At 44.9% G+C, this 27,685-nt stretch overlaps 1 protein-coding gene across 1 annotated transcript in view; it reads right to left on the reverse strand.

The window, feature by feature from the left end:
* Positions 1–17,891: 17,891 nt before the first annotated feature.
* Positions 17,892–27,685, reverse strand: part of ONECUT2 (one cut homeobox 2) — a 46,529-nt gene continuing 36,735 nt past the window's right edge. Inside the window, exon 2 of the mRNA XM_044242903.1 lies at positions 17,892–20,955. Within this exon, the coding sequence (XP_044098838.1) occupies positions 20,669–20,955 (287 nt within the window). The 3' untranslated portion in view covers positions 17,892–20,668. The remainder of the gene's footprint in view (positions 20,956–27,685) is intronic.

A 27,685-nucleotide genomic window follows, 5' to 3' on the forward strand; every position in this document is an offset into this window, starting at 1 on the left:
CGTTGGTCTCTGTGCTCAATGGGGAGTCTGCTCGAGATTCTCCCTCTCCTTCTGCCCTCTCCCCACTCACATGTGTACACTCTTGCTCTTTCTGTCTCTCATAAATAAATAAATCTTTAATTAAATTAGGGGTGCCTGGATGGCTCAGTCATTAAGCGTCTGGCTTCGGCTCAGGTCATGGTCCCAGGGTCCTGGGATGGAGCCCCTCATCGGGCTCCCTGCTCTGCAGGAAGCCTGCTTTTCCCTCTCCCACTCCCCCTGCTTGTGTTTCCCTCTCTCACTGTGTCTCTCTCTCTCTCTCTTCAATTAAATAAATAAATAAAACCTTAAAAAATTGAATTAAAATTCACTTTTGTGGACACTTTGAGTACACACAGCCGACAGTGAACTCTTACTCCCACTCTGTATGCTTCTCTGTGGTTGAGAAGTCCCAAATCTTAGGTGTCAGCTCCCTAGAGTTCCAGGAGCGTGTCGTGGATGGAGTTCCCCAAGGGCAAAATGAAGACTCAGAAAAAGGAGCCAGTTCCTAGTGGCCCTAAACTATGGCATCAAGCTGTGAGCACATTGTATGGAGATGTTGGAAGAGCATTTGAAATGTTTACCTTCATTTCTACCCATGTCTGTTCCTTAATAATCAGGATTTCCTATTGAAAGAACGTGGGAACAGGGAGTCCCCGGCTGTGAGAACTAGTCTAAGCTCCACGGGAACTGAAAGAAACTACAGAAATAAGAACTTCGCCTTGGAGTCAGGCTGCTTGGTAGTGACCTGCAGCAAGTTACTTCATCTCTGAACACCAGTTTCTTTGAACTGTAGTAGTTTGAAGTATAGTAGGATAGTAGTTGGGAGAATAAGAAGAGATAAACCGTGTGAAGAGTTTAGCACAATGTCCAGCACATAGTAAACATCCATCCTCCTAAGCTGTTATTAGATGAGTGTGAAGAAGGTAATTTAAACTCTTAGTGCTTAATTATTCATTGGGAATAATAAGACCTGCCCTATAGGCTGTAGAGAAAAATGAGATGAATAAAAATAAATGCAGTGTGGGGCGCCTGGGTGGCTCAGTGGGTTAAAGCCTCTGCCTTCGGCTCAGGTCATGATCCCAGGGTCCTGGGATGGAGCCCCACATCGGGCTCTCTGCTCAGCGGGGAGCCTGCTTCCCCCTCTCTCTCTGCCTGCCTCTCTGCCTACTTGTGATCTCTGTCTGTCAAATAAATAAATAAAATCTTTAAAAAAAATGCAGTGTAAAATGTTATTATTTATATTGAAATTAACAAATGCTATTCGGTCTTTTCTAACATAGGATGTGGATAAAACACAAACTTTTACTGTAATGACAGTGACTTTTTTTAAAAGACTGCATTTATTTATTTATTTGAGAGAAAGATCGGGGGCCGCAGAGAGGAGCAGAGGGAGAGGGACAAGCAGACTCCACGCTGAGCACAGAGCCTGACGCTGGGCTCGATCTCATGACCCTATGGTCATAACCTGAGCTATGATCAGAGTCAGACACCTAGCCAACTGAGCCACCCAGGCGTCCCATGACTGTGACTTATTTTAGCAGATGTTAGCAGAGATAGTTTGGTGTAATTTGTGTCAGTTTGTTTGTGCTTCCATCTGGGGGCAGTAAGCTGTCTTAAGGGTGTATAGCCTTGGGTGGTCAGTGGACATCGTTTCTGAAAGGTCTCACTCCGGGGCAGCCACCATTCACACCAGTACATTCAGCTGTCCACAACCCAGTCCACACCCAGCTCGACTAATTAGCATCCTGAACGCAGAAGTGGAGTTTTATTTTATTAATTAATTAACAAACTAATTAATTAATTTTTATGCAGTCAAATGCTCTACCACTGAGCTATACCCCCTAATTAATTTTTATGTACAGAAGCAGAGTTTTAATGGTGAAAATAGACTATCCATTATCGTGAGAAATGTGACAAAAGGATTTTGGTGTTAGGTAAGATGGAAGGTATTTAAGACAGTGGGATGGAGAACCCCTCACACCCTGTCCTGCAGGAATAAGGTGTCAGAATCCAGGGAAACCTTTAGCCTACAGCTGGGGAATATCCAGGAGGTCTGATCCCTAAGAGACCTTATGTTTCAACCTTGGTTTTGGAAATTGCTTCTTGTTTGATGCTGCCCAAGGGCTAACAATAGCCTGCTTCTGGAATGTTGCTGGGTCTACGTATGTTTAGAGCTCCCTACAGGACAGAGAACTTGGGCTTCATTGAGGTCATAGAGCAGGTAGTATGCCTAGGGTAGTGACTAATTTGCTCAATAGAATTTGTTTAATTCTAATACTGTGTGTGGCAGTGTTTGGTCTTGGGCTCACTTTCTGTAAAATCTGACAGGGAGTTTTGGGGAAGTAGGTAACTTTTGCCCATCTCAAAGCCACCAGAAAGAACCTAAATGTTGTGTGTGACCAAATTGGCTTAGTCAATTTATGACAATTTTTATGAATAGTCTGTATGGTAAAACAAGTGAGTTTACTCTTCTACTAGTTACATTTCTGTTGTCAGGGCTAATTGTTAATTAATGCTTTATGATGTGGTGGGCTTTGCTGTAAGTACCAAAACATGCCTCACCTTTCCCTTGGGGAATCCATGTTTCAATAAGGACTTTCACATGGACTTTGAAAACTGACAATCCTGGGCTCAAATCCTGGCTCCACTAGTGTTACCTAGGACAAATCACCTAACCTCTCTGAGCCTCAGACTTCGTTTTGTTGTGTTTGTTGTTGGTGTTGTTTTCTGTGAAATGATAGCTATCTTTAATAGCACATATCCATACGTACCCCATTGCCTAATATTCCCAATAACTTTGTGAACTAGGCAGGGCCGTAACACACTGTTAGATTTTTATTCCCAATATATGGGAAAACGGAAGATCAGAGAATTTAAGTGACTTTTACATATTGGTAAGTGGTAGAGCTAGGGCATGAATTCAAATCTTCTGACTCAAAACCTTGTTTTCCCTCCCAAATCAGAGCTAGAGGTAAAAATGAAAGCCTGATTCAGAGATCTAAATATTAATTGTCTGAAGAGAATACTATACATTGGAGGTTTTAGTTACACAGGGGGAGATATGTCATCTCTTCCCCCAAATCTAGATTTCTTGGCCATGCTTGAGCTGTGCTTGGTTGAGCTTGTTAATAAAATGTAATATTTAGAAATCTACAGGAGGTGAGAGAAGCCTTTTTTTTTTTTTTTTTTTGATCAACCCAGATTAGAGTGGTCCCCACTTCTTCTGAATTCTTGGCATTTAAAAAAAAATTGCTTATGTCATTTATTTGGAATCTAGCAGAGATGACTATAGAGTAGTAGTGACTTCATGGTCAATGTTTTATCAGCCAGAGAAAGCATGCCACACTAATGTCCAGGTCCTTGTGGTGCAACACTGAATGACTAGGTAGGTACAAGGAGATCAACTCTGAGGTCTAGGTCTGAAGGCTGGTTCTGCTACTTCCTCCTTTTGTATATTGCTACATCCCCACTCTACTATTTGTGAGAGGGCTATGAGGAGCCCTGCCCCAGCCTGCTGCATGGGGTTGCTGTGCTGTGCAAGGAGGGAGGGTTGTGGATGTGACAGCAGGATGAGTGCTTCTAGCGTGGGCTACCACCATTATTGGCACCTTCCAGAAATAATTGTTGTCCATGAGAAGTTGTGGACTGACCACTGTTTCCTTGTTTGGTGGGTATACAGGGATTTGTTTATTCCTGCTTTTTATTTTCCTTTCACAAGTACTCCCCCCGCCCCACTTAAAAATAGACCCATTTAAGGAGGGAAGAGTCCAGGAAGCAAATAAGAATAAGAGAGGGGATTTGTCAGGACTGTGGCTAATAATTTTGGGTATTTTGACTTAAGGGTACCCCATCCCGTCAAATGGCTTAAACCAAAAGCTTGACAGATGGCCTCATGAAAAAGTATTTTCCTCAATGAGCCCAATTCAAAGGGCCATTCAAAGCGTCCACCTAGACTATGAATTTCTTTTGTTTCTGCTATCCTGACAGGGGTAAAGTGAGACCAGAGGTCTCTTATCCTTGAAATTTTCCAGCTTTAGCTATTGCGTAACACTGATGGATTATTTGAGGCTGCAGATATCAGAGGTGGAAGAGGTTTTGGAGATCATTTAGTTTAGACTTCGCCTAGCATGTTTATTCTCTAAGATGGTTTTCTCTGTCCAGTAGCCTGAATAAATAAGGGTAAGCCATATGGGGACAAAAGATGCCAATAGCAGATAAGAGGGATTCCATCTTAGAGCCAAAGGCCATGCTATTTCGAGATCTCCATGATTAGCCCCAAGGTCGTGCTAGGCCCAGGGCTGTTCCTTGCATGTGGCTGGGGAAGCCCCAAATTCCTTGAGTGTTCTAGCAGGAAGAAGTCCATGCCTTTCCAGTGCTTCCCACCAGCTCTCCACAAGGAATGAACGGTTTGGTGAGCAGACACCAAGAGCTGAGGCTAGGAGCTCATCTGCCCAGAAAGTAAGTGTCTAAATCATTTGGTCTGTAGCAGATTTTTTCAATTATATAAAGTCAGCCCATAGGTGATACCTACACTGCAAGTTTGGAAATTATCAATAGTTTTTTCATAAAATGAGTCCAAGGTGTTTGAAAAAGTTGGCACAGACTGGGGTTGGGGTTGTGTAAAAAAACAGAGACAGAGTAGGCTTTACAGTAGTATTTTACAAGTTTGTCTGGACATTGGACTCTCTAGGAGAACTTTAAAACATGTCAATTATAGCAGATTGCAAAAAAGGGCTGCATTATTTCACTCCTCCTCTGGCAATGTGATTGTGCACCTCTTCCCATCAAAGGTTAGAGTCTCCTTCCATTCTTCTCCCTGTGAACCTGGGCTGGCAGATTCTTGTTTTCTTGGGTCAGTAGGATAGGACAGAAGCAATTATGCCAATTCCATTCCCAGGCCATAAGGGGTCCAAAGAAATACCATCCCAGACCAGCCAGTCCCCCTGGGGAGCTGACATGTGGATACATGAGCCAGACAAGACCGGAAGAACCACCCACTTGAGACCAGTGCAAACTGACAACCAACAGAACTGTGACCTGTAACGTGTGTGTGTGTGTGTTTGAACATGTTTGTTTCTTTAAGTCACTATGTTTTACAGTGGTTCATTATATAACAAAAGTTAATGATAAATAAATGGTTGGGGTCCTTTCAAATCTGATTGGTCTGTGATGACCTAAGTTCAGGATATTTTAAAAGCTCTCTAGGTGATTCTAACGTAGATCCAGAATTGGAAACCACTAGCCTACATAAAGGCACTTAGTGCTTCGTGGGCTGGGTTTTAGGTGGGTCTTCTACTTTAGGCCAAAGGTTTACCTAATGGAACTCCTTTGCAGCTTGGGGATACTTAAATTTAAAATGAATAAAAGAACTCTTTAACTCATTAACTTTAAAAAAAATAATGAGTCAAGATACGACCTACAGGAAATTATAAATATCTTAAAAAATTTTAACAAGAGATGTAAAGGACTTCAGATATAACCTATCCTAACCTTCACCTTGTTGGAGAGATTGAAGCCCAGAGAGTTTAAGGGACTTGCTGAAAACTATATAATTTACAGCAGAGAGAATATAAATTCCACACAAGGTCTCTGGCCCCAGATGTGTGTGTTTGTTTTCATTTGTTTCATATTCTATATGGTGACAGTAAAGTGATACCCTTTTTGAGTCACCACATGTGACCTCATAAGGAATCTGTACAAGGACAAATTTAGGCTAGGACATCTCTAATGTTTTAATGGGTTAAGAATAATTCAGTCTTTACAAGGCATCCCTAACCTTTTGTGGTTGATAACATGGTTGACAGATTTGTTGATTATAAAATGTGCCTCGCATCCTGTGACAGGTCATGAAGTTGCAATCCTACTAAGCCGAGCAACTTTACTGTTCTTTAGGAAACTACAAGGGAAGGCAATAGGAGAAGGATGCTTAATCCTTTCCATGAAAAGAGAAAGAAGCCAACTGAGCCATGGTCAATGGATGAAAGCAGTTTATTTGACATTAATTGCAGAATTTACAGCACTATCATTTAATGATAAGAATAAAAATAGAAAGAATCCAGTGTAAGCAATGTTGTGGACAAAACATCAGGGCAGGAAAGGAGCAAAATTGAAAAATGCAATTAACACTCAAAGAAATCTTGCAAAGGACTGGGAGCTTATCAAGGGGTGAGCAGCCCCTTGATAATGGTGTGTGATCCTCATCCCCACCAGGATTTCAGGGCGGTCACTGAACACATACCCTGTTGACCATCCCTGGGATATCTTTCAGCACAGTCTGACTTAACATGTCTGAGATGGGGCGAAATCTGTATTAGAAAATGCTTTGGAACTACAGCTTGGGGTGGAAGAAAAGAAGAATGTGGATTAATTAGCGTGTGGGTTTTCTTTTTCAAAATGGAAGGGAGTGCAAATTTTAGGGGGGGGGTGTTTTCCTGATTTTCAATATAAGAGGTGATGTCAAAGGGACTGACTAAAAATAAAGTTTAAAGCTTTCCTCTGTGATTTTCTTGGAGAAAATATCTGAAAAACCAAGAAATAGAACAAGAAATGTGCATGTGACTCTTTGATCTCTTGTCCTTTTGGAATCTGGACAGAGACCTGTGAAAAGTAGTTGGGTTTCTACTACAGGGCTGGGTTTCTAGAAGAGCTAAGCTAGAAGCCACGTGGCAGAGCATGGGTTCTGAACGAGTACAGGGGGTATTAGCCACTCTACAGCCATTTTCCCCATGGCTTCATAAGTCTCTTCCTTACATTTTAAAACTTTAAAGAGAGCTGGGGCAGATCCTTCTCTCTTCTCCTCTTCCTCCCTTCTTTTAATCTTAGTCACCTTTTAAACCATAAGACAACCAATGGATTGCAAGGAAGGATTCAAGCCCCACAAGCCAGCATATGAAATTAAAAGGTGTTTTAATCCCCTGAATCAACATTTGAGGTCAGGGCCTAAAGGGAGAAAATAGCTAGGACTCACTCAATGCTGAGAACAAAAGCCCATGAAAGGAAAGATCCTAGAACTTCTTGTCACTCACTTTGGTGGAAGGATAGTTTCTCTACTAAGGATTCATTGACCAAGAAAGAATCTATGAATTAGTACAAACTGTACTAATAAAAGATTAATTTGGATAGAGATATTAGAATAGGAAAGATGGAAAAAATAGGCCATGCTCTTTCTCTGCAGTCTAGGAAAACACCTTCTGGGAGAAAAGCAAAGGATGGAGAAGAGAACTAATTGTAATTCCTAATGATATCTGTCCATAAAATTGTTTGGCATCCTAGGCTAGGGGAGAAAAGCCTGAACTGCCCTAGAATTGGGGGGGCGGATATGATCTGGTGGTTGGAGATATGGATTAAAAGAAAAACCAATGCCAATAGTATGACCACATCACCCCAGTCCCTGCCTGCCAAACTTGGACATTCTTTATGATTTTTTTAGTGTGAGAGTTGTCTTCCTGTTTCAGGAATTCCAATTGGGCAGATGTCTTACAACCTCGCATGGTAAAAAGTTTGCTGACACCATTTAGACACCAAATAACCTAGCAAAGAAAGGAAACGATATTCTGCCTTCAAGGAAATATCTGTTAATGGTATGACTACCGACCCAATAGCTAGTCTTTGAATACTTCACCTTTTTTCCTAGGAAGCATAATCTGAAAAAATTTTATTCCTAGGTAGACATAATCTGAAAAAAAAACTTCACATTCTTCCTAGGTAGTCGTCATCTGGAAGTTACTTCACCTTCTTTTTAGGTAGTCATAATCTGAAAAAACTTTCCTAGAGAGCAAACTAACTCTTGAGCTAAATGCCAAGTTGAGTCAAAGCAAGGAAGATGGGGGAAACCCCACGTTCTTTTTTTTAGTAGGACTTTCCAGAAGAGATAGGCCCTGTTCTTGGTTGACTCAGCCTATCCCCCACAAAAGATCAATACCATGGGCAATGTACATTGCCCCTCTCCCTCAGAGAAGAGCAAGGATCAGAGAGGAGGTGGGGGGGGGGTCTCCTTTTCCTTCTGGTATCCTTCCCGAAGACCTGGGAATAGCTACAATACAAATTAGAAACAAGATGGCAGAAAACCTATTAATATTTTTGTTTTCTCAATAACTGTATACAAAGGTATAGATAAAATAGCTAAATTACCAGGATGCAGAGGAAGAGTGGTAAGGGGGATTCTGGTTTGAAACAGCCTCCACTGGATTGTGGAGACCTGGATGCTTTACAGTAGTCAAGATGGTAAAGCCAACCAGTTGGCCCACCCATTGTCCTGGCTGATAGAGGCCAGCTTGGGGAGAGATGAGAGCCTGGAGAGCCACCGAAGATTTGGGATTGCTATTTTTTCTTCCTTCCCTTTCCTGTACAAATTGGGGTCTGTTTTCATGCTGGCATGGGCTCAGGACCAAGGGATCTCAGAGAAGTGCCGGGGGTCGAGAGAGAGAGAGAGTGTGTGTAAGGTAGCGAGCTTGGGCCCAGCTCTCTTTAAAGTGACACTCAGGCAGATCTCTTCCTAGTGCCCAAATCTACCTTCTAGCCCATGACCTTGATTTCCCAGTCTGGGCCCGTGTTCCCCCATGACAGCAGATGTGAAATCCAGGCCAAACTGAGGGAATTCCATAGTTCTGTGTCTCCAAGGAAAGGACATCCACTGGCACAAAGCATTGAGTAAAAACCCTTTAATAACAAAATAACATTCACGATGTAGCTACTTCAGTTGTCTGAAAAACTCAGCTTACACTTGATTCAACATATCACTTTCCACAAAAGTTAAAAAAAAAAAAAGGACATAAAATGGCATAATAAAATATACCTTGAGTTTCATAAGACAAGTCTTCTTGGCAAATCCTAGTGAGCCGGACCCATGTGTAGCTTGTAATAAAAAGGGCTGGGCACGCTCGTGTCTCAGACACTCCTCTGTTTACTTTGGATCGAAGATGCATTTGAACTTCGTAGATATTACAGTATCTGCATCAGGAGGAATAGTTTGTGGGTGTGTGAGTGTGAGGAGAATTTCACCGAAACAAATTATCTGTTTGGTTTATTGCGGAAGATCATATAAAGCTTTCTGGAAGATCGAACACTAGTACAATCATTAACTGTCTTACAAAAGCCAACTTAAAATTCTGATATCCATTCCCATCTTTGGCAAATTAATCAGGGGAAAAAATTAAGAAGAATATGTATTACAAAGCTTTTGTGATCGCCGTCTACTTTATAAGGTCAAATAAAAAAATGTTTCTCTTATTAATGAAAGCACATTCCCCCAAATTCTCATTGACTGGTATTCTGAACGCTTTATTTTTGGTGGTTTCTGATATTTTGCAGAGCAGATCTGGTTCTGCTTTCCCACCACTGTCTCCCAAACTGCACTCTCCTGTGCAGAAGAAAGGGGGCTGGGCAGTTGGTTTGCCTTTATGTCAAGCATAATGGTTTGGGAAATCAGTACAAAACTTGAGAATGAGTTTCAGACCCCAAATGTAAGAAAGAACAAGTTTGCCCAATCCACGGCAACCGTAAAATACTTTCTGAGATAGAGAGGCTTCAGAAAATGGGGGAGTTTAAGCCAAGTTGGTTTTCCAAAACTGGGGTTCAAAACTTCTTATAGCCCCTTTAGGATAGGCGAAACCTTGTCGGGTAGGAAACAGGGTCACCTCTGACCCTCGAGAAGAAGAACCATGAGATGACTGCACAGGGGATGTTTTGGGGGAATGGCCATTGATTTTTACCTAAATCACTGGAACAGCTGGTGGGTTGTCCAAAAGAAGGGAAAAAAAGCCCAGAATAATTACTGATTTGGACACCATTTGAGTTGCTTTTGAGAACTGACTTGTCCACAAAACACAGGAAGAAACTAAGCGAGGCCATTCCCAAGCAGAGATATCAGAGAAGCTAAGGCCGGATGATTTCACATCTTCATCTACACGGTCAGTTAGGTCTGAGGTCATGAACATAAAACCAAAGGGACTCCTTTTCGAGGAAATTAAAAATGCAGAGTTGAGTTGTTTCTTCCATGCTTGTTTCCAACCCCTTCTCGAATATAGCGATACTGCTGGGCTCTGAGGATCCCAATTTGTGGAATGCACGTTGGTAACTCAAACTTGGAATGACCTTTCTCCTAAAATTTGAACTCGATTCAGTTGGAGACTCATTTTGAAATCCCAACAGACGTCAAGGTATTTTTTTGAGGTGAGACATCTCCCAATAAAACCAGTATTACCAATGTCTGAGGCTGAACTGTGTACATTTTCACAGTTTAATGTATACACAACTGTTTCACAACGGCTAACAAACGCTCGGCACCCATGCATAAATAAAGTCCATTGAACCAAAGGGGAAGATCTAGTTCAAAATAAAAAATGTTGCTATTAAGACCACAATGCATCACACTGCTAAATTTTTAGCCTCATGCATAAAATTATAGCACTGATTGGCAGTTGCTAATTATAATACTACACTGTTAACACAGAACAATTAATTGTTCAGACCAAGTAGCACAAATGTAGAAAATAATTTTTTTTTTCAACAGAGCAAATGAACACAGATTGTTTCTTCAGCAAAATATGAAACTGTAAACTTTGGGCTCATTCTGCAACTTTCCCCAATCCAGAATAAATAAAATCCAAGGGGCGGGGGGGAAAAGAACATACATTTTTTTTTTAAGCGCACCTTTTTGTCTATTACAAAAGCACAACCTAAAACGTATAAAGCTTTTTTTTCTTTTTTCTTTTTTTAAATCACAGTTACCAAAAGAAACAGTGAATAATTTATTACATACGCTATAATAACATTACTCTAAACACTAGTATCTATGAGGTATATCTGAGAAAATTCAGTAAGGATTTGCGCGGTCTGCATTGCCATCATGCCCAGATTCATATTAAAGCTTTGGAACCGTGAAAAACTAGAAAAGGGACAAGAATGGGGGGGGGGAGGCAGAAGGAGGAGACAGAGAGAAAGAACCTTTGGTATTAGTATAAATCTTGTTCTTTGCAGGACTGCATTGCAAAGCACCACAGTACAATGAGCGCACCCATTTACCGTATGGAGGCCCAGATGAAGCTGAGGTATTCACAGAAAGGATTAAAAAAAGCACAGAGAGGTCCAGACTGGCTAAATCATTGCTTTGGTTCAAGCAAGGCACTCGTCCCGTGGTTATGTCACACTTTGCAAGTGAAGCATGAGGCTGGGGGGGGGGTTTACTGAGGAGGGGTCTGCCAACCAGGGATGTTTTCTGTGTTCAGGCTGTAATTGCTCTCGCTAAGTTCCCTCTTGGGTGGGGGTGGGGGGGGAGCGCGGTGTGTGTGCATGTTGGGGGGAAAGTGGGGTCTGTTGCCCTTCTAGCAGATCTTCTTTATTTATGTCTCTCAGGTATTCTGAGGATTCTATTTTGAAGAGGAATTAGGGAAGAAAACCAAAGTCATTTGCTGTCTGGAAGGAAGGACTTACCAGTTTGCCTCGTCTGGGAAGGGAGGGATGGGGCTTGGAGCTTGTCTGGACCAGAGAGAACTTGCACCTCTGTCTGTACTGGAAACTGCAGAAAGGGGTTAGGTGTCTCCTAGGCTGTCAGTCTGTCATCTCAATTCCTCCACTAGCTAGTCTTTGGATGCATGGGCTGGTGGGTTGAATGGTCTTTTCCCTTCTTAGCTTGTCTAATGGTCTTTTCAAAAGCTCAAAGATAACGACAGTATTCGAAGTGAAAACTACTAGTCCTCAGTAAACACAGACTAATGGGGGATCTTCGCACCCCACCTGGTCAAAAGCTGAGAATGATTCATTGGCTAACATACAAATCACTCTGATGAATGGGTCTTAATAGTGATTTAATCTTTTAATGGAATCAAAAGAAACTTAGAGAAGACCCATTAATTTTATGACTAAGAAGGGAAGAGAGAAGTAACTTTAAGCAATCATTTCTTAAAGTGGCCCATCCATTTCTCTGAAATTCTAGTGTCATCTCTCATTTACAATGATTAATCCTTAAGGACCTAGGGGTGTAAGGCTTAGCCTTCTCATAAATACAGAGCTGGCCTAGAAACAAAGTATCAATACCCACAAGCCAAGGGGACTAGGACAGAACCTGAGCAGCATCACTGTCACATGTACAGTGATGACACTCCCTTTCTCTGATAAATATCACCTAAAAATATCTCTAATATTGAAACTCAACAGACCAAGAAGGAACTTTCTCTTCTCACTGAATTAAATGTTTACATTAGCAACACTTTGTGATGCGGGGACTCAACAGGAGCCACATGGATCGATGCATAACTTCTGGGCTCAAAACCCCTCAGTGGGCTTGATAGTTCAGGACTGGTCGCCTTTCCAGGCAACTGATCCTATGTGACTTTACGTTGAGGTTCTAACCAGACAGACACGGAAATGCCCGTGGCTACTTCTACAGAGTGAAAAGGTTAAGGGAGAAGCCCCAGGCCCCACTCACTGCTGAAGGACGGCCCCTTTCCCTCTGCCAGAATGTGGCCCATCTTGTGCCAAGGGCACTCTGAGCAATGGGTATAGCCCTGGAGCTTGCCTGGGCTTTGCCTCTAGATGGTTGACTTGGACAACTATTTCACTCTTCCGGGCCTCTGGGGCTTGGACTAAAGGATTTCTAAGGTCCCTTCCAGCTCCTTCCCTCAATGATTAGAATCTCTATGGTTCAGGACATTAGAAATCTGTACTGGGATAGCTCCAAAGCAAGGACAGAGGTCATGGCTAAGAATGAAGGTCACTTCCAACCAGTCTTCTTCACCAATTTGGAATTGGAATTTAAGGAGTCCAATTACAGCAGCATCTGAACTTGAATCCTGAACGTGTGCAGGGGACAGCGAACACATGAGAGAAACACAGAAAATATCCCTTCCCAAATTAGCAGCCACCGCCACATTGACAATTATTTCTTTGGGGTATCTGAGCTGTGGCTGTACATACCATATGTCAGAGAGAATAGTTAAAATTATAAAAGAGCACAAGCAAAATGCAGACCGCACAGAGAAAGAAATCTTTGGTATCTTTGGTGTCATCAACACGATTAAAATTACAAATGGAAAAAGTCAGTGAGGTAGCCTTCTTTGGTTCTCACTAGAAATAGAAAGTTTTTCCTTTTTTTTTTTCTTTTTTCTGCTTTTTTTTCTTCCCTTTTTTGTTTGGTTGTTTTACACACACACAGAGTTCATTCTTGGAAGCAGCTAGTGTAAGGGTTTCTCTCTTTTTGCTGTTATGATCTTTGAAAACTTTTTTTTTTTTTCCCAGTTTCTGCAAAGAAGCCCCGACATCCGGGCAGGTGAAGCAGGGTCTCGACATGTGTTGTCTGAATGCACAGGTTCGGGCTGAATAGTCATTGCTCATCCACAGACTTTGCTCTGTTCTCACAGCAAACAAACTGCAGTGCTCTCTACTGTTTTAAATAAAAACTATAAACTATACAGTGCACCTTTCATAGATGCTGAATAAGTTAAATAAATAAGTTACGATAGGAAGGCTCTGAGGGCCCCAATAATTAAAAGGTGACGTTTGCCTGGGACCGGGTGGGGCTGCAAACTTAAATTAAATAATTTAATAATCATTATTTAAACTATCTTCAAAGTTAATTCAAGAAGGAAAAATACCTTGTTTTTTGTGTTTTGTTTTGTTTGGTAACCTGTACTTCTTTCCTGTAACAGAATTTCACTGCTTTAGAAAGCAAACCATCTTTCAGGAGAATTCTAAAAGAAATTTTGCATCTCTGATGCACCCTTGGTCTGTGTTTTGATAAATAAGCACGAGGAGTAAAATCAACCTAGGATGACATACTAATTACCAAAATCCTATACATTTGTGTGCTAGAAACTAATTCAAATAAATTAATTACATTAATGGTACATAGCCTGTTGGGTCATAACCCAAAGAGACAAGGGGAAAAAAATGTTTCCTTTTGACGGTCTTCATTTTTTTTTTTTTTTTGATGGACAACATGTATAGCCTCTTTCAACAGTCTAAGTGAAAATAAAGCAAGAAATCATAGCCTCTGAAACTTCCTCATATTCATAAAGACCATTTCGATGTGATAAGCACACAGAAAAAAAAATCCCCATTTCCCCTCTAGCTGGTGCAACCCTCACCACACCAGATCCCATTGTCTCAACCCTGGAAACCAGAGCCCACTTTTCTCCTATGAGTTTGCACTTTGCTATTTTTTTTTTCTTTTTTTTTTTTCCCATTTTTTTTTTTTTCTTTTTTCTTTCTTGTCCTTTTCCAGGTCTTTGGATTTAGCTGTCGTTATGAGAGATCCAGAATAAAGCTATTCAACCGAAGTCCTCAAGCAGATGTGTCATTCTTACACAGATGATTAAACAATATCCAAGGTTTCTTGAAAGTTGAGTTTATCTCGGATGTGCCCAAATGAAAGTAATTTCAAGCGTACACCATGAAGATGCTGGGATACTTTTCTTTCCTGCACTTTAGTCTTCAACGATACAGTAAAGAAAGCAACGTACGTTGTAGAAGTCTCGCATACATATACAGTGTTGAGGGACCACTTGAACTCATTAATTGTGACGGGACAGTATCTATGTATGGCGATGTCTGTACACAGTCTGGACACCCACAGGAAATGTGTGTTGCTTATAAGGACAGCTGTGAGAATACATGTCGAGAGAGGCCTCTAAATCCATATTCATCCACGCTGACAGACTCGAGAAGCTTCAGGCAAACTTATCTCCCGAGGTTTACACTCTGTGAAACGTCTGCTGCTGGAGATGGAACAGAGTGGAAGGCTTCCACGGAACGAACAGACCTGTAGCGATGTATTTTTTTCCTATACACATTTTGTCCGCTAAAAAGGTCTCAGCTGGTTGATTCCAGTCAACCAAACTCAAAAACCTATAAGGACAGCTTGGGCTCTAGCTTTAACCTGTCTCAGACGGTTAGAGTCCTTTTGGTGTCTGAGAGCAATAAGCATTTCTGGTCCCTGTGGGATTCATGCAAAATAGCCCATTGGCCTCAATGATAGGCTTTGTGTTAACCTATCTACGTAAGGCCTTATATTATTTTAATAATTATTTTGGTATTTAATAACACATTCTGAAACTTTCTAAAACAAACTCCCCTCCCTGCCCCCTTGGGAAACACGAAATCCAGGGCAGAAAATGGGCATCGGGACAGCCATATCTAAAGCCAACGTCATTAATTTATGAGACTTCTATAACGAACCATCCCTTCTTCCTTTAGTAAGGATTTTGGGGCCTTATTTGAGAACTAGAATCTCTTGTTGTTTTAGAGGTGACTTGGTCTTAGCTAAATGTACAAAAGTATTAAGCTATCCAGTCTTGCATGTGAATCTTCAAAAGTTAGGGACGTACCAGCTCTGTCCCTTCCTTCTCCATCATTTCCGACTCACTCCTCCTGGTTAGGCTAAAGAGTCCGAATCACCCAGCAGCAGCAGCAAGAACAATAAAAAAATCTCTGATCGGTTAAGAACCATGTTAGTTATTTCCATAGGACTTGTCTTTGGGCTTTGGGGTCAAACCTCAACCTCAACCACACATATCACCTCTTTTTCTCAGCTTTTTAATATAGTCCATTCTTCAACAACACTGGGACTCAGGCTGTTCTTTTTATATTTTTTTAAAAATTCCTACTATACAACCTGTGGAAAATCTGAGTTCACCATAAAGTTATATTGTCAGGACCTTGTGGTAATGGTGATCGGACACTTTAGTTATTCTACCAGCATTTGCAAAAGTGGGAATGTGTCCCCACCCGTACCAAGTGGTCATGATTTTTTTTTAATTTGTTCAACTTTAATTTACTGGCATTAATAGGTGAGTGCCCAGCACAGGTAAGATGAAATAATTGATCATCTAAAAAGTATGTATATTTAGCTTTCAAATACGCTGAATTATAAAAATGCATATGTATGTGTATATTTATGTATATATATGTGTGTGTGTGTGAGATTTACCTTTTGAATTTTGATTTCACTTTAGTTAGAGATGAAAATTAGCTTCCATTTCCTATGCCCACAGTTGCCAGGAGCCTGTAGGCAAAGCTGCGGAGGAGACACTGATCTCTCCAGAGAAAGCGTCCTGATGAGTCCTTCATTCCTTTCTCTCTCCTGTACCTTTAAGTGGTACAACCTATCATTTTACATTTTGGAAAAGCCTTTACATATCAGAGTGGAGTTTTTATTGTCGATGTTTTCCTTTAAAAATGAAATAGACTGGCTCTTTTAAAAATGATCCCGGAATGAAAGGATTATGTCCCCAGTACCAAAATCATGTTGAAAACAAAAGTAAAGCGAGCCTATTTCCCTCCAGGAATAAAGAAACGTTATTTTCCCACTCAATAGCCTTTAGATTTCTGCCGCCTCGAGAGTGTGAATTTTGTTTCAGAACTGTGCCGAACTTCACTCCTTCGTTCCTAATGGCTGAGATGCACCTGGAATTTTCTTGGATTGAAGAAACAGATCCTCACCTATAACTAAGTCCAAATGGTTATTTTCTCTGAAATTATTAACTTAAGTAAATTTTAGAAATGCTTGAGGAAACCCACTGGGTCAAATTTCATCACCTTTTAATTGGTAGGGTTTTTTTCTTTTTCAGATTTTTCACAAATTGGAATTCTGTAGGGCTGACCATTTTGATATGTACATATATGAATACACATGTGTACACGCATGTATTCATATGTGGCTGTAAATAATCGTCTAAAAGCAAGCACCTCTCTCTGGTATGACATTATCCAGTAAGAGACATTTACATCTGGAGGGAAGTTCTTGTCTTTTGTACATTAGGACGTCCTCCTCGGGTCATCGGGACCACTGAGGGGGCGGATGTGGCTACAAGAGCTTTTATTGGTATTGAAATCTCAGGCCACAAAGGCAGGCTCTTTGGGTTTTGACATCTTCAGGGGTGCCCAAACCCAAGTGGTGAGATTAGTGTGCTGAAGGATCACTAACCAAACCCAGCAGGTCTGTTCCCTCAATCCAATCTCCAGAACACTGGCCGCAAGTCACAAGGATTTTACGTCGAAATCCCAGACTGGAAGTTCCTTTGTTTCAACCCACAGGGAGTATTCCCCGGCAGAAGTACACTCTTTTCTCCGTTGTTTGACAAAGGAAACATGGGATGCAAGAAGAGACAAAAGGATACAGGGCAAAGTCCCGGGACATCCCAAAGTAGGATGGAATACAAGAGCCACGGAGAGTCGCATTCCTTCCCAGCTCTGCAGCTGCTGTCCCTGCAAAGGGAAACCCCTCATCTCCCTCACTGGCGGGGAGCGAGGAGGTGGCACCACGGATGATGGGGCTCCGGGGAGCAGGACGTTGGGCTTCTCCCCCAATCCTGCTTTGCATTTTCCCTCTAGGATGGAGACAAGCACCCGGTCGGTACTGCTGCCTCACGCCAGTGCCAGCCGAGGTTGTACACGGGCTGGTCAAAACGCCAGGGAGCGGCCGCCCTGAGGAACCCTGACCAGCCATTCCAACAGGAGCCGGACTTCCCCTATAAGAAGTCCCTCTGGTGGATCTGCTCCCTGAGGAGATCAGCAACACCCTGATGGGAAGGATGGCTCCTGGAGAGATTTCTGGGCTGGCCTCCTCTCCACAGCTAGTGGGACTGGACCCCAGAGGCTTCCCAGCAGTTACAGAAGACAAGCTCCCCACCGGCCCACGGGTGGGCCAGGTCTCACGGACAGACCTCACCCGCCACCTTGATGGTGGTTGAGGCGTTCATCTAGAGCTGACTCCAAATACCAATAAAACTCATTTGTGCCACGAGTCCATTTATCAACAGGTTAAACGCTGAAATGCTTGACTTTCAACTTTCCTGGGAATTTTCACAGAAATCTGAGTACTCCAAATCATCCACAGTGGAAAACGGACTCTGGGATGGCATGAGAAATGAGCGAAATTCAGAACTAAGGCCTAATAAATGAAGCAGTTGACCAAAACCAGACATGGACTTGGACAGCAAGAATTTGGGGTTATCACCAATGTCAAGTTGAATCTATATATGTATTCATATATTATATATATATCTCTTTCTTTAGAAATGCAACTTTACAGCTGAATTTTAAAAAGCTAATAGAAAAGTAGAAACTGGCAATTATTTTTACGTCCCCCTCCCCACCCGCAAATGAAGCCATTAGGATGTAGCAATCACATGAAAATGAGGCTGTTGATTCCTCTATAAACTCTTTGGTTCTGTGGTTCAGGAGAGTATGTGTCACCAAGACTCCTAACCCTGACCCTCACTCCCCTTCCCTCCCCTGATGCTGAGACTCTGAACATAGAAGGAACCAAGTCTAAGGGATAAGCAAAGAACATTCAAGTGACATTATTCCCCGTGCTCCGAGGAGTAGAGGAAACAGATCAGTATCCCAACATCTTAAACTTGGAGTCCATGGAATCTTCTGGGAGATTCCAGGTTGGGGCAGAAAGCCATAAAACAAAATTAAAGGGAAACAATAAAATCAAATCAATGACCCTTGCCTTTTGTTGCTCAGAAACAAAATTGATTACCTTTACACAGATCAATGACGCTATTAGTATTTTAGCCAGACAAGAGGAGATACTGAACTGAAACAAAAGATGTGAGAAATCCTCATCTTTGGTATTGTAGCTGTTGAGGTTTCTGTTGTTCTGTTCCGTGTTCTTTTGAAAAACTGCATAGGCACAAATTAAAGACAATCTTCAACTTCACGATTACCGATGAGTTGTCAAATGAAGCAGGAGCCGCCGAGGCTTTTCCTTATATCTATTCCTGTCTCAACCCTTTCTTTAAAATCTGCTTCCAAAAAATGTCCCCAGAGGTCTGTTTACACACAGTGTGTCTCGCTGTTTTTTTTGGGTTTTTTTTTTTTTTTTGGTTTTGTTTTTTTCTGGCGTGCTTCCTTCTTGGTGATGGTGACGTTCACTGATTTATGTATTTATTTATTTATTCATTCCTTTTAATGGAACAGTTTTGTTTGTTGCAGAAGTAGGTGCAGAAAAAGTTTCTTTGGTTTCGATTAAGTAATTCATAAAAAAGTCAGTCTCAAGTGTCTGTAAAGAATCATTGCAGCGTTTGGCTTGCTTCGAACACCCCCATGGGGCCCACCTGGGGCCATTCACTGGTAAATATGCACATCGTGACCTTCGCATCTCCCAGAGTTCTGTGGGCGCTCTTCCACGTGCCGTGGGAAGGTGGTAGCCAGGAACCAGAGCTGGCGTGGCAAAGCCACTCCCTGGGTGGCGGGGCTAGCCGGTCTGCTCAGCCCGATGGTCAGCCAAATGCAAGAGCTGGATGCCATTTGGAGTTGCAGAGGTTTTCTGATTTCTAAAAGTAATCACAGTATTTTTAGGCTAGAAAATGGCAAGTAAGAAATGTCTTTGGTTTGCAGTATTCTGCTTCTTTGGTGTGCTGTGTTTTCTCCAGATTTACTCTGCGGTTTTGCAAGGGTGATTCGACAATGGAAGAGATTTGGGACTAGATGACCCTCATGAGTAACACGTATGGTGGTTTGAATTACTTTTTTTTTTTTTTTTTTAATTTTCTAGCTAGAAAACACTGAAAAACGGCCCTACCAATGGGATGGATGAGGAAACAACCGAAATGCGAAAGAGTGAGAATGATTTGTGTTAATGCACAGTGGGAGGAACCAGGTGACTACTAACCAAGAAGGACACATCGATGATCTAAAAAAATCTAGATCTTTGAAAATGCTGCATTTGCTCCATGTACCGTAACAGTTAAATTGGCCTCCTGAGTGTGCGTCTGCATTGTGTACAAACAGAATTTGTAGCAAACTGCAAAATGTGCTTGAAGCCATATTCCCAACGATTCCCTAATGACTTCACAATCAGCGTCTTGAAAACCCAGATGCGGTGAATCCAGAACCTTCCTTACTTCTCTGTTTATCTACGTTGTGCTTGATATGTTGAGCTCAAGAGAACTGATTTTTTTTTTTTTTGATGGATCCAAGACCACGTGAGATTTCCAGGAGGTAAGGAAAAGAAAATCGTAAACTGGATCAACTTAAAGCTTTCCAAATCATTCAATGGAATGATGCCTGAGTTGGAAAAACAGGTCCTCGGATTTTTTTTTTTTTAATTTCCGTATTTAAAAGTTGTGCTCAGTAATTATCATTCTGATGTTTTTTATGTTATGGCTGTGAACTTTGGTGTACTGTGGTATGATGAGGCTAAGCACTGGGAAAGCAAATGAGGTCATTCTTGTTGCTAGAAGAATCTGTCATGGTAGCATCTTGGGAGCCCAAACTCAGAATCCTTACACGGGCCAAATTCCCACTGTGACACGTGGGAACTCGGACTGCAACAGGGCCCCAAGTGGGACTGTTGACATCCGAAGAGATCCTGAGCTTGGCTAACACCATGCTGAAATCAACCCGCTCCAGGAAGGCCCCCCCCATTTGGATTTCTGGGATGCTTAGCGTGCTCAGAGGACAATGTCCGGTTCAAAGAGATTCATTTTCAGCTTGCACTTGGACTCCATGAAAAACAAAACAAGAAAAGAACACCTGGCCTATGATTACAGCTAGAATAGAAGTTTCTTTTCAAGAGAATTGTGCTTTCAAATCACCAGTGAAGGGCCCCAGCTAAGAATCCGGTGTCTTTTTCCTTTGTGTTTTCTTTTGTGTCGGTTGTCCTCACCTGGAGGGGACCTGTGCCCACCCGAGAGTCCTTCCATTACGCTTTGGTACAAGTGCTGGAGGTGGACGAGGAGCCCCCTGTGCTCAGATCGTCCTGCCACTTCTCCAGGCTGCGGCGGCGGGCGTTCATGAAGAAGTTGCTGACGGTCGTAAGCTCCAGGCCCAGCTGCTGGGAAATGGTGATCTGCATCTCTTTGGACGGGCGTTTGTTCTCCTTGAAGATGGCAAAGAGTGTTCGGCGTTGGAGGTCGGTGAACACCAGGCGGGATTTCTTCTGGGAATTGTTCCTGTCTTTGTTTGGTTCTTGCTCTTTGCGTTTGCACGCTTGAAGGGGAAAGAGAAGAAGGAGGGAGTCAATATGAGTGGGAGAACCAGCGCCTGAGAAGGCGAGCCATTGAAAACATTGACAGAGTCATACAAGGGGATGTAAACCGTTAAACTTTATTGTGCGCGTTTGCCCAGCTGTCAATAACCAGCCTTCCCCGTTCGCCTCTGGGTGATGGAAGGCACCAGGGAATGGAGGAGGGAGGAAGGGGAGAATGGGGGTGGGGGGGCGGCTCTCCGTGGTCTGCTTTTAAACCAGTGACAGCCCCCTGCCTCCCAGCACACCCTTAAAATTCTTCATCTCTGAAATCAGGCACTGGGAAGAGAGTGAGGACTCCAGGTCCCCAGTGGGAGCCTGGGCAGGCAGTTCCTCTTTCATATTCAGCTTCTAGAAGTGTGCACGACTGAGCTGAAAGGACTTTCTGGAGTCAGAACTTCCAAGTGCCTTATTTTTTCAAAATCAAAGCTTCTATGCATGTGATTCCAAAAATTGTTAACAGAACGAAGGTAGAAGTGACAGAACGATGATATTATCCCAACCCAAATCCCCTTCCTCCAGACTTTTGAAAAATTACGGAAAAATGAAACAAAAACAAAACAAGGAGGGAAAGACCCAAAGAAATTGGTTGAGCCCACTCCACTCCGGGTAGTTTGAGGTGAAGCCGGCACAAGAGGACAGGGCTGGGGGGCGGCAGAAGCAGCCCAGCTAAAGGGGACATTAATTAACCGATGTGTTGCTATCTCTGCCTTAGCCTACGAGTGCCTGGGAGGCAGGGAGCAGGTCTGCGGAATGTTCCCAACTGGCCCGCTTGGGAGCCATCGACCTAATGGAATGCCTGGGATGCCGAGGTCACGTGATGCCTGGATTCTTTCAGGAGGTCTGTGTACTTCACCGACCGATCTGGGTCTCAGAGAAGAGCCTCATACGGGCGAAATACCATGAGGCTTGCCCGTCAAGAACGTGAACATGACTTTTTTTTAGAAAAGATTTTATTTATTTATTTGACAGATTGAGAGAGATCACAAGTAGACAGAGAGGCAGGCAGAGAGAGAGGGGGAAGCAGGCTTCCCGCTGAGCAGAGAGCCCAATGCCGGGCTCGATCCCAGTACCCTGGGATCATGACCTGAGCTGAAGGTAGAGGCCTAACCCACTGAGCCACCCAGGTGTCCCAAGAACGTGAACATGAGAACACCTGCTCAAGTCGCTGGCAAGAAAGCCCAGCTCACCCAGGAGCGTCGTGCAGCATGGACAGAGCTGACCCGGGAAAGGCAAGGAGGGAGCAGAGACGCTCCTTCTTGCATCAAAACCTACTGGACGTTCTGGGCCCGGGTGGAGCATTCCTTTGTACTGGACTGACACCCTCCCCCACAGAGTGAGCCCTCTGGGTGCCACCTGGATGTCTTCCCACACCTTGTAGCCCTGGTTTGCCAGATTGACATCTGAGCCCTGGGTCAGGGCGTGACTTTCAGCAGGGAGCAGCTTGTGCGGGCGGGCAGTGGGGGGCGCTGCTGTTGGAGTATGGGGGGGCGGGTAGCATTCGCATGGATGGGTCTTACAATTTAACCTGAGGACCAGCATGTAGAAAGAAGATCTTCTGGACGCCGAACATCCCCTTGCCTAACTGACCCTCCTTCCCAGGGGTGCTCCCTGCCGTAAAGGAGTCACTCCCAATACAGGAAAAGTGAGGACACATTGCTTTGCTAAATGCTTTCTCTCTGACTTTTTCCTTCTTCGTCTTTTTTTTTTTTTTTTTTAAAGATTTGAGAGAGAAACAGAGCACAAGCAGGGGGAGAAGCAGAGGGAGAAGCAGGTTCCCTAATGAGCTGGGAACCCAACATGGGGCTCCATCCCAGGACCAGGAGATCACGACCTGAGCCGGAGGCAGATGCTTAACCGACTGAGCCACCCAGACGCCCCTCTTTCTTTCTTTTTAAAAATAAAAGAAAATATAGTACCTTTGAAAGTGAAATATACTCCTCCCCTCCCGCACACAGAGACCAATGAAAGCAATTTGTTTCCACATGAAAACTCTTTCTCTTGGAAGGTCGGACGTCCTCAGAGAAGGTAAGCTTCCCGGGCAACGGAAGCAAAAAGGCCGAAATGCTGCGCACCTGTTCTCTCCTCACAGGCGCATCGCGCTGAAGGCGACCTCCTCGCTCATCCCTGCCAGGGTCTTCCGTTTGGGTTGGATTCTGTGTCTTTACCACACCCTTATCTTCAGACTCATGCTCTCTGGTCCAATCTCCAGGCTTCCTCAACACGGCTTCTCAACCTTAAAGATGCCCGGGAGTCACTGGAGACTCTGGGGCAGGCAGCCAGGGGCGGGTCCCCAGAAGCTGCGTCTCTAATGAGCTCACAGGTGATGCCAGTCCTGCTGGTCCACGTGCCACGGCGGACTCCCAAGCACACACCTGACTTCTAAATTCTCAGAGGAGCACCCTGATGGCAAGGAAAACTCTGGAGCCAGGGGAGCCTGGATTCACAGCGGGGCTCCTCCTCCAGGGCCTTGGGACCCCAGGAAATTGCTTCACCCCTCAGAGCCCGTGTTCCTCATCCAACGGAAGGAACGACGCTGACCGCAGAGGTCCAAGAGGGCGTGGCAAGCGCTCCCTCCTCACCGTCCCTCTTACTGCATTGCCCCAGGAATCCTGAGGAAGCCGGCAGAATTGTTCTCATTTAAAATTTTTTTTATTTTTTATTTTATTTAAAAAAATTTTTATTTATTTATTTGCCAGAGAGAAAGCACAGGCAGGCAGAGGAAGAGGGAGAAGCAGGCTCCCTGCGGAGCAAGGAGCCGGATGTGGGGCTCCATCCCGAGACTCTGGGATCATGACCTGAGCTGAAGGCAGAGGCTTAACCGATTGAGCCACCCAGGCGTCCTGAATTGTTTTCATTTTAAAATGAAATCAGTAGAGACCTAGATTGGATAAGTCATTGACCTGAGGTCCCATTCCAAGTCTGATGCAGACCCAGGGTAAGAATCCAGTCCTTCCCTCTCTCCAACTTTCTTTCCTTCCTTCTGTTCTCTTTCTTTCTAAGATTTATTTATTTGAAAGAGAGAGAGAGAGCATAAGCAGGGGGCAGGGAGAGGGAGAAGCAGGCTCCCCGCTGGGAAGGGAGCCCGATGCGGACTTGATCCCAGGACCCCGGTACCATGACCTGAGCCGAAGGCAGACGCTTAACTGACTGAGCCACCCAGGCGCCCCTCTCTCCGTCTTTCTCATCTACAGAAATAGCAACCACGCTGCTGTCACATTAGAGGGGATCTGTTCGCAGGGCAGCCTCTGGGGCTCCGCCGCCAGACATTCTGGTTTTCACTGATGTGGGGCAGGGTTCTGGAATCTGTGCTTTTACAAACCTCCCTGGGCCCTCCTGAGACATGGGAACCAGCATGCCAGGTCACAGACTATTGTCCCCACCCCAGTCTCCTGGGACACCCGGTGCCAAGCCTTCCTCGGGAAGATTCTGCATCAAAGGTGGTGCACAGTGATCTCCTGATAACAAGATCTGAGCAAGTATCCTCTACAAACGTTGGCTTGCCTCCTGCCTTGTCCTCTCTTGGTCTTTCCTGAGAAGGCCCGGTGTCCCAGGTGGGTGACCTTGGCTGTGAGTGTGTGGGGGGGTGTAGAGAGGAAAAGGGGCAGGAACAAGTTGGTTCTGTCAGGCAGATACAGGCTGCGGTCATCCTGGAACCTGCTGTCATCCCTTGACACCTGGCCCCATGGGTGCAGTGTCTTAAGCCCTTCAAGGCACCTGCCCACCCCACACCACAACTGGGTCTTCATCCCTGAGTCGTAGAACGCAAGGGCTCTTGGCTGGCCCAGGGCTGTCACTGTTCACGTGGGGAGCTGGAGGCCCAGCAAGGTGAGCCTTAGTGGAAGCTGAAGGGTGGACCCTTGCCGAACCTCCTTCCCATGATATCTTGGAGCGGAATGTGGGGGTAGAGATGGAGATTCTCATCTTACAGTGGGTGAAGGTTCAGGGACTTGCTTAGGGGGACACAACTGGCGCTGGAGTGAGGACATAGGCCCAGAGACCCCTTCCCAGCCTCCCTAGTGCCCCAGAAACCCGTGAAGTAAGAGGACGCCGACAGGGGTCAGACTCCTCGGCACCCTCTGCTCTGGCCCTAAAGCTTCTCACACTGTGGGGTTTGTCCCATGAATCCAGGCACCTGTTGGACAACCTCTTCTGTCTGGGCTGGATCACGCCCACTTGTTTTTGGAGAATTCAGCCCTGACCGTTTGCTGCAGAATTAGTGCCGGGAGGTTGCTTGGGCTCCTGCATAACGGCCTCAATTGACGGGAAAGGAAAATGTCTCATAGAAGCGAGCTCTACTCCCAAGACTTGAAATGAAAGACTTTGTAGTTTTACTTTTCTTGGGCAACTGACAGAGGGCAAGGCCAAAATGGACGAGGGCCTGGCAGTTCCTATGGACCCAAGTGCAGAGCCCAGTTGTGTGACCTGGGTGTGGTCCCCCAGCCTCCCTGTGCCTTCCTTTCCCAAGCGCTCACCGACCCCCGACACGGCTACCCAGGACCTTCCCACCTTGGTGATGGATCTGGCTTCATGGGCCTCTCCCTCTGTCTAGTACCGTGACTCTTAGTGTCCCAAACCAAAGGCAGATGCTCTCTTTCTCGGTGACACCTGTTCCTCTCTCCTCTGGCAGGCAGAAGAATTATGGAAATATCGGCTGTTACCTGCAAGCTTAATATACACACCTGTGTTAATATACACAACCCGTTCTGCCTGCAAAGTCCCACACTGGGCGGGTGCCTCTTTTGAGGACACCTATCCCACCTACCTAGTGGAGAGTGGAATCAGGGAGTTTCTTTTCCCTCCCCGACAATTCGCTTTGGGGTTGGAGCTCTGGGACCACTACCTCGCAAGGATCCTAGGGGGCGCTCCTGAGTTACGCGATGGCGGAAGGTGGCACGGGGCAGGCAGGACCTGATTTGGTCTCTAGGGGGTGCAAACGTTCGCCTCCCCTGGCTTGTCCTTTTTTCTCTGATCTTTCAAATAGGATGTGTAAACCCCTGTCTCTCAGGTTTCTTCCCAGCGTGTTGCTTCTCTTTTCATGAGTTTTCAGGTCCTGTCCCTGTCCTCCAGGCACCCAGCAGCTCTTCCCACCTATGCCCTAGCCCTCGCTTACCCTCCTCTGCTCCACCCCACTCAGCACCTCCCCGCCCCTCCAGCTTCCTGTGTGGGCCAGCTTGACCCTGGAGTCTCGCGGAAATGGCCTTGGCCTTGCAACCCTCCTCCCTGGAAACCACAAGCACACAGGACAGAGAGGTCTTTGCAGAGGCCGGTGGGAAGGTGAGCTGCTGAGCTCCTGGAGAGGAGGGGCGTCCAGGCTCTGACAGCAAAACAGGGATGCCTGGGGCTGGGCAAGGTGGAGCCAACTCCAGAGGGGACTCCGCAAGGAGCAGCAGTCTCTGGTGTAGGCAGAGAAGGATCTATCTGCCCCTGGAAGGCCTGATGCCCCCAGCTCCCCAGACTCCCCTCTGCCTGCTGGCTCATGCTGAGGGCTCCTGCTTTAGCTTAATCAGAGGGGTGGAACCCCTGTCAGACTGCTCTCCTTCCTCTTGGGAAAGGAGTCATTTAAAATTCTCTGCAGCAGGGGCGCCTGGGTGGCTCAGTGGGTTAAAGTCTTTGCCTTTGGCTCTGGTCATGATCCCAGGGTCCTGGGATCGAGCCCCACATCGGGCTCTCTGCTCAGCAGGGAGCCTGCTTCCCCCCACCCCCGCCTCTGCCTGCCTGTCTGCCTACTTGTGATCTCTGTTGAATAAATAAATAAAATCTTTGAAAAAATAAATAAGAAATTCTCTGTGCAGCCGTCCTGCCCCTTAGTGTAAATGAGGAGAGGCTCCTAGAGCAGGGGGAGCAGAGGCTTACAGTAAGCAGGTGCCTCCAAGGGGGGCAGAGCTGCCCCACAATGGGAACTGAGGCAGACTAATTGCAAAATTGGCCCCAGTTCTTCCCTTCCCAATATTCACACCCCCTGCAATGTGACTCAAATACCCACCCCCAATCCCCCAGCATGAGATGGTGTTTGCTTGTCTTTGCTGGGGATCTGGACCGGCCAGATGGTTTGCTTTAGCCGAAAGAATGTGGCCGAAGTGACAGGGTGGCAGTTCTGAGCCCAGGTCTCAAGAAGCCATGGGCTTTGCTCATGCTCTTGGAACTCTGCCTGGTGGCCATGCAACAAGCCCAGACCCACCCGGGTCAGTGGACTGCAGGTGCAGGAGGGAGTGTGGCTGAGACCACCCCAGCGGGGGGCCCCCGGAGCAGCCGAACCGCCCAGCTGACCCACAGACCACAGCAAAAATAAACATTGATGGCTTTATGCTACTGGTTTTGTGGTTTTGCATTATGTAGCATTGTTGTGGTGATAGATACAGAAGCCAAGGGAGAAAACCTTCGCATTCCTGCCCAGGGAAAGTGAAATGTCGGATAAGAAGTCTCCACTTGAAATGGAGACCTGGTTCTCGGCTGCATGACCTTGAGTCTCCGTTTCCTCATCTACCTCATGTCTAAAATGGGGGTAGGGATGCCCACCACTGTGGACATCAGGAGGCCAGCTGCAGCACTTGGAACACAGTAGGTGCTTAGTAAATGTAAATATTCTTTCTCCCTTCATAGAAAAGGAAGAAAAAAGGTGTATAAGAAGGTAAGGTTAGGGGCATCTGGGTAGCACGGTCAGTTACGTGTCTGACTCTTGATTCCGGCTCC

Source organism: Neovison vison, chromosome 3, assembly GCF_020171115.1.
Source record: "Neovison vison isolate M4711 chromosome 3, ASM_NN_V1, whole genome shotgun sequence".
NCBI classification, from domain to species: Eukaryota; Metazoa; Chordata; class Mammalia; order Carnivora; family Mustelidae; genus Neogale; species Neogale vison.